Source organism: Crocodylus porosus, unplaced genomic scaffold (genome assembly GCF_001723895.1).
Source record: "Crocodylus porosus isolate Cpor-Errol unplaced genomic scaffold, CroPor_comp1, whole genome shotgun sequence".
NCBI classification, from domain to species: Eukaryota; Metazoa; Chordata; order Crocodylia; family Crocodylidae; genus Crocodylus; species Crocodylus porosus.
The window spans coordinates 156,516,637-156,529,355 of NW_017728906.1; the positions used below are offsets into that span (position 1 = coordinate 156,516,637).

General features: G+C 38.7%; 1 protein-coding gene across 1 annotated transcript in view; it reads right to left on the reverse strand.

Annotated features, from left to right (window-relative positions):
• FREM2 (FRAS1 related extracellular matrix protein 2) overlaps positions 1-12,719 on the reverse strand; it is a gene marked incomplete at its 5' end in the record, with an annotated part of 204,240 nt that overhangs the window by 4,438 nt on the left and 187,083 nt on the right. The window contains 7 exons of the mRNA XM_019530024.1: positions 835-981; positions 2,169-2,356; positions 3,807-3,933; positions 6,024-6,158; positions 6,258-6,385; positions 7,741-7,845; positions 9,655-9,847. Coding sequence (XP_019385569.1) covers positions 835-981; positions 2,169-2,356; positions 3,807-3,933; positions 6,024-6,158; positions 6,258-6,385; positions 7,741-7,845; positions 9,655-9,847 — 1,023 coding nt within the window. The remainder of the gene's footprint in view (positions 1-834; positions 982-2,168; positions 2,357-3,806; positions 3,934-6,023; positions 6,159-6,257; positions 6,386-7,740; positions 7,846-9,654; positions 9,848-12,719) is intronic.

Consider the following 12,719-nt stretch of genomic DNA (forward strand, 5'->3'; position numbering starts at 1 on the left):
CACCTTCAAGAGTAAATTGGATGCTTATCTTGCTGGGATCCTATGACCCCAGCTGACTTCCTGCCCTTTGGGCAGGGGGCTGGACTCGATCTCCCTAGGTCCCTTCCAGCCCTGATGTCTATGAAATCTATGAAAATAGCAAATAGGATTTTATTATTTGTAGGGGCCAAACTGTAACAACCTTACTCAGATAGCCCCAGGGATTTCAATAAGACTCCTCACGGAAATAAAATGTCCATAATTTGGAATAATCCAACAGGTAAGGAATAATAGTGACCCAACATTTCCTCTAGTAATTTATTTGGTTCGTTGCATATATTTTTGCATTTGCAAAAGTTGCAAATTAAGTTTAGGTGGAGCAAACAAATTGGGGGGGGGGTGAGAGTTAATAAGTGAAAAGAAAGTAAGTGTCTTTAATATGGGCTGGCTCCTTTGTTAATTTCTACACATTTAAATGCTTGCCAGTTTTGAAAGGCATAGAATATTTGTAAGAAAGCGATAGAGTTCTGCATCCTACTTGGGTATGTCACCTAAGCATGTTAGCCTTACCTTGCAAATCTTTTGTTCATACTTTTTACTGAAAATGCAAAAGCTCATGTTGGGTTGACATACAAAATCCAGGGGAAAGGAGTGCTATTCTAAAAGATTTTCTAGGATGCGTCAAAAGTGGATCACTGTCTATAAACATCAGTAAGTTACTAGAGAAGTGTAAGAGAATTAACCTTGGTAATAATCAACGGAGAGAAAGAAAGGATTTTATTCACTCCTATTGAAGTGAATAAGATTCCTTTCCTGTGTATCTTCTGATTAGTAGCTAACTCATGTAGTACTCACCTGAAACAGTGGAGTTGAGTCTACCTTAAATCCATCAGAGCCCGGTTGCTTGACTAAAGGAATTGCTTCTGGGTCATCTATTGCTAGTTTTGCATTAAAAAGAACATCCCCAAAGCTTGTGGCTTGTGTTTCTGGCTGAGCTTTGTCCTGAATAGTGAACAAGAAAATTAATTCAATTTGGAAAGACGCATGGATTTCTGCAAGGGAAGATGATTTTATGAGAATATTTACATGGAAATGGATTTTCCAGGAATATAACAACAGGTTGTTTTCTATGATCTAAATGCATCCAAAGGGAAAAAATGGTCTTAAGCAGGTTTGGGTTTTTAACCAGTCAAATAAAGTTTGGTCAATTGACCAGTCAAATATTGGTCAAAAATTGTAAAACATTGCTAAGAGGTGTAAGTAATACATAGAAAAAGCACAAATTTTCCATTAAGAAATACATCAAAGAACAATAAAAAAAAAATCATCTATCTGTCAAGAAAACTATTAAAAATGTACATTTTTTGTTAAACTGCTATAATCTTTGACTGGTTAATAATATGCAGTCAGTACATCAGTCAGCTGACCAGCTTGTCAATCCTATTCTTAAGTAATTGTGGTTATATTTGATGCAGAGGTTTTGAGGACTGGTACAGGAGACCATTTTGTTTCCTGTGGTAGAAGCTTGCATGTGACTGTATTTAAGGTGAAGAAGCTGGTGCACAGAAAAAGGAACCACACAATATTGACAAGGTAGAGATATGGGCCTAGTGTCAAGGGAGAACCCAAGATGATGGGAGACCTCCATCTTGCTGCAGCCATCTTCTGGTTTTGCAGATGCTGAGATCCTGATATCCACACCTGCTCTGTCTGTTGTTGAGATCTTGGGGATGGACTGAGGTATGTCTGGAACATCCCTTTAGGTCTGTTTGCCAGGGGTGATCCTGCCAGGAGTGAGAGACTCCAGGCGACATAGCTCCGAGGATCATGGGAACGCACAAGTCTCTCTACCACTACAAGGTCTCAGTCCATGGAGAGGTGGAGCTGGAGTCACTGGCCCAAAAAGTCCATTCCAGTTCTATGTTTCCTTATTGTTATCTTTAACAGGTAAGAGGTATAAGATATCATGGAAGATCTAACAAGGTGCTAACCACTTGGCAGAAATTCTTGGATAACAGTGTCAAGCCCTAATCATCCTATACTACTAGGTTAGCAACAGAGTAAAAAACGTGATGGAAACTAGTAGACTTTCTCTTAAGAGACATAGCCTTACAGCAGGCTCAGTAAACTAATTCAGTAAAGCAGCTGAAAACATAACACATGCTTCTGATTAAAACAAAAATTCTTACCACAATCTTAAATCTGTATAAGAGGGATGGAGAATCAGCTAAACAACCATATTCAGTGTCAGGTGGATTGTACTTGGGTACATATCCATCAGCTCCAGTACAAAGGAAAACCTTCTCAATGCTGCAGTAGAAGGAATCACCCAAGTTCTGCACTGGATCCACCATCACCCGAACATATATAATATCACCTGAAAACAAAAATGTATTAAATACTGCAGTTTTGTAAGGCAAGGGTCTCACTTTATTAAATGACCTGATCATAGCCACACTCAAGTACAGTGCAATTACATGTAATCTGACATTATAAAACTATTATTAAATTGGTCTTTGTTATGAACTGTGCTCCAGTGGTTTTTTTGGGTTTTTTTTATTTATTTATTTATTTATTTTTACAGTGCTTTAAGGTAAAACTGGTCTGAAACCCAAGCAGATTTTCCCACTGGGCAGAAGGGATCTGAGCCTGGCTTACAAAATAGTTTTACAACACTGTCTTGGGAGTGTCCAAGGAGTGTACCTAGCAGGTATGACCATAATGATCTCTGCTCCCTGGCACCAGGTGCCTGGCCCACTGGAGCTGGCAGCCACCACACTCCCCAGACCCAGTTTTATGTTTTCACTCGGATTTGAAACTGAGGGCTCCTCTACACATGCATGTAAAGGCAAAACAGGATCCACTTGGCAGGATCCACATAATCATGACTCCTGCCATGGCACACATGCAAGGCAAGAGGCACAACTATGGGATCATGCATAGATCTCATCAGGCCTTATTGCCAGTGCAAGGCTCCCTGGCAAAAAGCAAGCTCCTGTGGATGGCAGCCCCCTCAGCTGAGTGGCTCCCAGCCATGGGGTCCCCCATGCACCGTTGTGGCTCAGAGACTTAGCTGCCATGATCTCCCAGCCTCAGGACTTTCACATACCCCTGAGGCTGGGAGATGGTAATAGCTGCAACCTCCCAGCCCTGGGGATTTCAAGCACTACTGAGCCTGGGAGATTGGGAAACTGTATCTCCCAGTCCTGAGGACTCCTGGGAGGTCACAGCTGCATCTCACAGCTACTGGGAACCAGTTGGCTCCTGACACCCAGTGGCCCACTGTGGGGACCCAGTAGCTGAAGGGTGATGCTGGGACCCTGATATGGCAGCTGATGGGGCTGAGAGTCCCTTCAGTTGCAGGACTCCCAGCCCCAGCTGGGTATGGTGCACCCCTGTGACTAAGTCCCATTAGCAGACAAGGCTCCCAGACATAAGGGAGACCCTGCTCCATGTGCGAATTGAAGCTCCATAGCAAGCAGCTATAAAGTTAGCACACATTTTCAAGGTCTAACTTTATAGCTGATTGGAGCTCTTTATGGAGTGATAGGTACTTTGCACATGTAGCTGGTCTCAAGGTAATTGCATAATTACCCAGTTAATTGTGTGCTACCTGTAATGTGCAGAAGGGGCCTGAATAATATAAAACTCTGGGTCCCTAGTACATTAGTAAATCTTCTAGTTTCTTTTTAATTGGAGAAAATATGTATGTGTTATTTCATGATGCACCATACCACACATTTCAATAACCTAGATCTGCCCATGTAGCCAGGTAATATTTTTGCAAGTCTGACCTTTTGGCATGCATTATCTAAGTACAAATATACCTTCTGTGAAAGCAACATCGCTCTCCTGTCCAAATCCCATTGATCCATCAGATAACCAGAGATTCTTCTTAGAAAGGAGGTACATCTGGGTATTCAAGCTGAACTCAGCAGCCACTGGGTCACTGACCTAAAACAAAACATTTAGGTTCTTTAACCAGTATTTAAATGATTTATAAGCATTAATTTTCTTTATATACTTAAGACTGACAAATCTAAGATTAATTATTCATATTGAAGTAACATCCAGGGTCAATTCAAACAGGATTTGGGTCCTGGGAGGCTGTGCTCTCCAGAAACATAATCCCTGTCCCAGGGAGTATACAATCTAAATAAGGGCACAATGTGACAGGTGATGTACAACACAATGGGGAGTTTGGAGAAAATGAGGGTGACAGTAACATAGGTACAAAACTGAGCAGATTATCTAGGAGAACACTTTGGAAGCAGCACAGGGTTGGGGTTTCTTTGTTTTTTTGTTTGTAAAGATGATAAACAGTCAAGAAACATTACAGAACAAAACCCCTGAAAGTGGGTTTTTAAAAAATATGTATTAGTATATGAACCTTCTTACTTGCTCTTGTGTGAGATGAGTATAATCATACTATTAGAAATTATGCAGCTGAAATACACAACTTCCTTGAATCAATTATCCACAGAACAAACTCAAAACATATCAAAGCAGCAGAATTTGGCAATAAAAATGTTCAACTGAAGCTCATTTAGAGGCTAACTGCTTATCTCCTTGGAGATGAAACCTAAAAATTCTGTTTACAGAAGAAATTAATGTCCAGTATGTTTAGAATTTTTCTGTTTCAATGCATGTATTTCAGCTATCTGATCTACTGCTCTGGAAACTCAAATGTCTCACTGACACAGCTGGGTTCCAGCTTGTTTTCAGAAAGGTGGTTTTGAAAGAAAATCTGGCCTGCTCAAATTTTTGTTTTTAGAGTGCAGCTGTCTAGAAGTATATTTTCAGATAGCAGCAATGGATGTTAGGTATGCAACTTACAACAGTGTAAATGAGAACTGCATAGCTAAGTTTTATCCACGCAATTGTTAACATCTGCCTTGGTCACTGACACACAGTATTGTAAACCCTCCCCACCCCCCTTTGCTGTACACACAGTATTGAACTAACTACACTGGAGATGATTGTTTTTTTCTATGGATGAAGAATACTGTACAGATTCCTTGACATCTTGTTCTCGCCTCAGTGGGACTGAAAAACCTCCACAGGCAACACCAATGGGACCTCTGCTGCCCAAAGGAGAGGCAAGATTCAGGGAGGTTGTGTACGCAGTGCAGCAAGGATCCCAGTTTCATTGGGGCTGCCTGCAGGGAACTGAAGATGGCACTTAAAGCTGTGATGGGATGAGGGGAAAGGATGATGCTGGGTGAGTTCTTGTTGTGCATGTACAGTACTTCCTAGTAAATAAGAAGCACCACCCCACTGGAGGATCTAGGCTATTTCTTTTCTGCCCTTCAGTCTCCCAAGTACTCAGCCAGGATGCTCAGGCTGGGCTTTGGGAAGTGGATTTGATATGGGTCTTGAAGTGCCATAAGACTATCATTTTCCGAGGGGGAAAGAAGTGTCAAAAAGAAGTTTCACAAATAAGCTGTCAGAACCGAGACAGGCCAAATCTCTTTCCCTCTTGACAAATGTTTTGTAAAAGTGCCTCTCAGCTGTATATGGTGCAAATCATTCCTGAGGAGGAGAACATGACATTTACTTATTAAATGAACCATCTCCTCTATATCCCCTTCTCCACTATGGAAAAATACAGGGAAGACAGTGCAGCTCAGCACCCAGGGCACTAGACCAGGAGCAAGGCAAGCTAGGTTCCATTACCAGCTCTACCTCTGATTCATCATTTGAACTTGGGGCAAGTCACTTACAGCACAGGCCTGTACTCTGTGACTTCATAAAGCTTTTCACAGCAGAAGGGGATATCTAACATGCACAGGTTTCAAAATTGGACCTTTGACTTCTTTGCTTTTTGTTTCTCTAGCCATAAAATGTGCTATATAAGTACTAATTATTATTTTCGTATCTGTTTTTCTTTAATGGTAGCTATTCCTATAATAGTGCAGTTTTCAGACCTCAATCCATTTAATACAACATACGAATTAAAGCCAGAGAAGGCCATTCTTCTTTCCTGACCACAACAGACATTTTTGAATTACAGTAAAAGTTGCGTTGAGCATGTCTTAAGGTACCTGTTGGAATCGAATATCAAGGTCAAATGTAATCGGTTCTTGAGGATTGCAGATCACTGGGAGACTATATTCTTGATGAGGTGCAGTAGTACAAGCTATCAGCTTCACAGTATATGTTCCAGAATAGTCTCGTACCTGTTAATATTAAACAAGACATATGGCACTTCTATCATCATACTGTATACAAGGGTGACAAGAGGAACAGGGTGAGAAAAGCGAAGGCTGAGATTTTACCGCAAAATCTGAAACAAAGCTCCATTGCTGGATGGGTTGGTTGTAGGTTGGCTCACTTCGCATGAGGCTGAGGCTAAATGTTAGGCCTGGGTGATCAGCTGACATGACCATGGAACTCAGAGAGGATGCTAGAAAAATGTCAATAGATTAGCTACTCATCTTAAATACCTAGTCATGGATACTTAGCACTTGTCAAGTATTTCCACTAACATGAAGGTTGTGCTAATACATTTAGAGTGAACCGGTTTTATTAACTGAAACAAACAGAACCAAATATAGTCAACACAGCTGGGCCTGCTTAACTGTTGTTCAAAAATTTATTAAACAATCTCTTATGGGGCTATGCAATCAGAATTCTATAAAGATTTACCAAAAAGGCAAAACATGAAGCTAGGAAATGTAAAGAACTATAATCCCTCCTATTTTTAACTTGGAATGTAAATCCAAAGAATATGAAGTAATTTCTACTAGCACAGTTTTAGCTCTGTCTTGTTAATATGTTTTTAAAAGGAATAGAAAAGTTGGGTTGTCATGAAAGAGTTTTTACTGGTTAATAAAAATTGATGAGTTTTATTAACAAATAATTTCCTTTTCATGTGACTACTGTATATGGCTTTGTTCATCAGATCAAATTTATTCATATAACATCATTGTTTTCCAGAATCAATGCCTAGGAGACCCTTAAACATGAGTCTGGTCTGACTCAAGACAATGGGTTTATCTACAGAGTCCCACCTTCAAGCACTGATTGCAGGATCAGAGCCTGAACTATGATTCATTAAATGCTATTGAGAGCATTTCATTAACAGCAAGATACAATCCTCATATTTTTTCTGCTCTTGAAAAGGGGTCTTTGTGTTGTAGGAAAGGTAAAATTTACAAAGAAAATTGCGTATTTATATTAATACAAGTATTTGGTAATGATTAGTAATCAGTTTTTGTTAGAAAAACTTGGCAGACACTGTGGATATATCCTGATTTACTCAAACTGTTGAACTGGCTTGATACACCTGAAATTCATAAAACTGTAAAGAATCATAGTATTGGAAAGGGCCTCAAAAGGTCATGTAATCAAACCTCTAGTTTAAATGCAGAACGTGCTACTCCTTAATTTTCCCAGACAAATGTCTATTCAGCTTCTTATTGAAAACCCACAGTAAAGGAGATTTCATGACATTTCTCTACTATTCTTATGGTAAGGCAGTATTCTTTTGAGTTTTAATCTAAATCCACTTCACTGCAGTTTAAACCTACTGCTTTGTGTCCTGTCCTCTACAACTAGGTAGAACAGTTGTTCTCCCTCTTCTAGATGGCAGTTTCAAATATGTTCACCTATTATAAGTAAGAAATCATATGTGTAGAGTAAATTCTCAGTTGGTGCACACAAGAGATTAAAAATTCAGATTTTAGCACTGGGAATAAGAGACCCATCAATATGGAACTCCAAGCTTTGAGACATTTTCAAGTTTCAGACAAGGCTTACCTGGATGAGACATCACAAACAAGCCATGAAATCGGGCTTCAGTCTTAAAGTTGACAACTAAGCGCCCTTCTTCACTGATGCGCATACTAGTTGGGTAGAGAGAACCTGCCAGCAGAAACCATTAAGAATGGATTATTCCACATGCAATTACCTAATAAATGAGTGATGCTTTTATAAAATGCTGGCACACTTATTTCATATTGTCAAGTCACTTAGTTCTTTGGCAGATTGCTGACATCCCTTGGATTTGTCATGGTGACTGTCAAATAGAAATTTATGGAAAAGGCCCAAACTCTGCACATACATACATGTATTTTTGCCTCAAAAGGCTGGTGTATGTGGTTGTACACATACGCATATTCCTAGAGCAACAAGCTTTTGGGATTCAATTCAACTGCAACATATTATCAGGCAGCAACCCAAATATGATGCTACAGACAGAAATCCATGACCTAGCTCCACTTTTACTTGTGCAAGATGCATCTTCTTTTACCAGTCCAGACAACTGTGTTCAGTTGAAGATTTGGGTCACCATAACCAATTAGGTTTTCCACTGAGGGAAGGATGAATTCACCTCTTCCAGGTACTCAGAAGCAGTTCCTACAAGAGAAGCTGTTGAGGAGATGCTCTGCATCTATGCCTCCCTGGCTGCCTTAACTGTGCATCCTCCCAAACAGTATCACACGCTATCACTCAGCTTTTGCGGTTATACCAGTCAATTGTGGGCTTGGTGGAAGAAGAAATGTCATGGATACACTATCTGTAAATTCCCTGGACTGAATGTTTTTGGACTGAATCCAACCCAAAATAGAGTATTTAAATGGCTCCCTATTTTCAGGCTATAAACACAGGATTGTCATCTGTAAAGTATGTCAAAAGTGCTTCGTTGCAGTGATTTATATTTGAGACTCGTGCAAAGTCTTTAAGCTGTGTTCAAGATTTCTACAAAATTCCAGAGAATTTCAGAATACTCTACAACACTTTTTCCCACAGCAGTGCCTGCAGGCACCATGGAGCCCTCTGAGATTTATTCAGGTGCCTGCGTGCATTTTCATGAAAAGGAAAAATCATTATTCCAACAAATATTTTTTACCTAAATATTTTTGTAAGACAAGGGAAGCTGCATTTTGAAGTTGCGAATCTAATGCAATTTTAAGACATGGATGAGATGATCAGATTGATCTAAATTCTAAACTTTAATTTTCATATTGGTGCTCACTGCTTTTTCTTTTAAATTTGAATGTGCCCTTGGGCACATAAACATTGGAAACCTCTGCTCTGCAAACTACTTCCCATCAATCTAGTGGTTTGATAGGCATCTGTACACAAAAAATAAGATGTGCCAGGACTGCAGGTGTGAGGAATATCATCATCAAGGTGACAATATGCATCATACTTACTGAATGCATTAGATTTTGTTTATTGTCTGTTTCCACTCTAACATATCTATCATAATCATTTCCAGAATATCTAGCTAGACTATTTACATATTTTCTGTTTGCTTTGAAAGTTCATTTGACAGGTTAAGATTGTTTGAAATTGTGCCTTATTTCATAGCTATCACAATACTGCATTCATGCTATTTAAAAGTTTTAAAATCTGACTGAAATGTAAGATATTGTGTTTATCAATAGGATGGAAATGCACAAGATGTGCATTTTATATGTAAAAAAAATAGGGCAATTATAATTTTTTGCATGTGTGACTGAAAAATATTATACCATCTATCGTTCCTTCCAGTAAGATAATTGGCGAAAACGTTATATAATTTTCAGTTAGAGCCTCTCTGTATAATCTTGACACAGGTAATCAACAGCCTTTGGTTAACACAAAATACATATCTTATAAAAGTAATATTGCAAAATTACAATTATAGGAAAAATATTTTACTGGAATGTAAATCTCTAAACCTACCTTGAAGTTCTGCTTCAGGTGGGCTACCAATTCCATCCTTCCACAAGATGGCAGTGTCATACACAAAAGTCAGCCGAAGTTCAGACTGTAGGTCAAAATGCTGCCAACCACCTACCCCCACTGGCGAATGGAAAACGTATGAGACATACAAAGGGACTCGCAAGGTCACATAGGACTGCACTAGGTTGAGGACCTGTAAAAGGCAAAAATCACCGAGAGTTGGACATAAATGAAATATAGCCCAGCTCAGAGAACATTAATACACAAGGAAGTAGAAGATATAGCTCACTATAAAGAGCCTACATGAGACAAATTCTCTCTTCCAAATTACAGATGCAGACTAAACACAACATTGCTTACATTTGGACACAAATCTCAAGGTCCCTTTTGGTAGTGATGCACAACCTGAATTCCAGAGTTAAGGAACTAATTTTTACCCCATTCTGGCTCAGTCATGGTATTTAGCCAACAAGGACTAGAATGAGACAACCTCTCTGTTTGTACACCCTGCACTTTACTGTTGACCTTCTTCAAGTGCTTGTTTACTACCCTCCTGATCCTCCAGTGATCTCCACATGGGAAGACCATGAGTTTACACGAAGCTGACTAAAAAATTAAAGGCTGTAGATTTTATTCTTTATAGCTGAACCTGTCTTCTGTGTTTGAACAATAGCTACCATATGGTGTGCTCCTGAAATAACATATCTTTATAATGCACTGAATGATCTTGTTAGCCTCTTCTTAATTGAAAATAAGTTGAAAAGGGATAAAAATAGAACATTCATTACATGTCACACAAAGCAGGAAAACCATATTTAAATATGTTCAGCGAGATGAGGGTGAGTTTGTGAACACTGTTAGCAAATCACCATCTGTTCTACACCATCAAGCTCTTATTTGACTTACAGACCTCTATTTGACTTACAGACCTGAATTTTTTGTATACTATGTTTAACACTGAAGATTTTTTTTTTTAAAAAAAATATATATATAACCTGGCATTCACAGCCCAATTATAAGAGATAAAATAATGGAGGACCCACCATTTTGAAACTCTTATAATGTTATGGCTTGCATTATCAGGAGAAAGGTAAGAAGGAGGGGGAGAACGCGGTGATGTCCTGGGGGAGTTTGGCCACCTAACTGGCATCAGTGCCACTGGAAACCTCCCCACTATTGAATGACTTTTAGAACTATTTAAGAACACACACTGTGTAAAATTCAAAACCTGGGTTTACCCGAATTCATTTAGTGACACTAGTAACTTACTGCTTTGCAGCTGCTTTCTATTTTCCAGTGTTAAACTGCAGAAATAACATACAACTACAAGTTTATCCATTTTATTTTTATGCAGACATTTCATATTCTGAGCTAATTACGGGCTGGGTTACAAAGAATGTTAGCAATTGTAACAACCTGCTTTCATGTATACAATCACTTGGCCTATAAAACTTGCTGCCAAAAATCCTTCCATTTTGCTTGCATCCTTCTCTAAAGTATATTAACATTTAGACACTAGGTCACCTCGAAAGTGATGAAAAAGAGTCTGTTTTTTTCCTGTCTTCTATTTTAAATTATATTTTCCCTTTATAATGTCTGTGTTTCAAATCAGCTATGCGGTCAATAACAAAACACATGTAGGTCAACAATTTGTTTAATTCTTGAAATGTCAGTTAATACTCATAGCTAGTTCCTATATTCTGGTTTGTAAAATCTTGGCTTATAGTTCCAGTTATAATCAGAACATATTTTTATACAGCCTATGTTATTATAAGTGCAAAGTAATTGATCTCAAAATTAATGTTTATATTTTCCAAAGTACTATGTAATAAAGTGGCCTCACAGCCAATATTAAGTTCTATTGCTACAGTCAACTAAAATTAATACTCCTTTGCTAGTGTTAATAAATATGGTCAGGACCTTTTCTTTGGAACAAGATAATAGGTTTCCTGCCTAGGTATACTGGATGCCAAAAAGTTAAAAGAAAAGAATGTTCCTCCTACAGTCCAATTTGTATTACACGAATAGACTCAAGATCATCCATGGGGTAAATTCATTGACTCCCATGGAATTATCTCAGGTGTGGATTTGGCACATTGTTCCAAAGCAACAATACAGAACAGTCACCTCTAAGAAAAAAATGCAGGATGTGGTAAAACTCTCCAGTAGATTTGTATTAGCCTTTGAAACAGAGGCAACTCATACTTCTGTTATTTCCTGGCATGGAATCAAAAGGCAATTGCATTTGCTTGCAAAACCAAATATGTCACTACCAAGATGCTATTTCTGTCAAACCCAGTTGCTTTTCATTGTTCTTATGAATTATTTATTTTATATTTACCTCCTTAGATAGTAAGAACTAGTAATTAAAATAAAAGATCCTGAATCCAATTTATTTGCGACTGGGGAAAATTCCTAGATATAAGAGAAAGAAAAATCGACACATGCTTAATATCTCACTGGAAGAAAAAACACATACAAGCCTCACAGATGTCAAGGGCTGGAAAAGACCATACAGATCATCGGGTCCAGCCCCCTGCAGTGGGGCAAGAAAATGCTTGATGTCAATAGAAAAAGATTGAAATATAATGCAGGAAGAACTGAACGACCTTAAGGACAAGAGGAACAGAAGGGGGTAACAGTACAAAATGCAAGATAATGCACTTATGGACTAATAACAAGAAGTTCTGCTGTAGGTCAGAGACTCAGCAGTTGAAAATAGCAGCAGAAGATAAAAGACTGTTCTATTAGTTGATCACAGGATGATTATAAGCTTCCAAATAATGTAATTCTAGGACATATCGGGCAAAGTTTTCCAGTAGTTAGGGAAATGTTAGTGAAACTGTAAGAAGGTACTGGTGTGACTTCATTGGAATACAATTCAGGTCACCCAGATTCCATCAAGATTACTTTAAACTGATATAGGTGTTGAAGCAAAATTTTAAGTATAGGTGCTGCCAATGCATGAACTCAGTTTGATTGAGAGTGGAAAATTCCATACAGGGCCTGGACTACCCTTTCTATGACCTCAGGAGCTGTCAATCAGCCCTGACCCACTTTCAGCT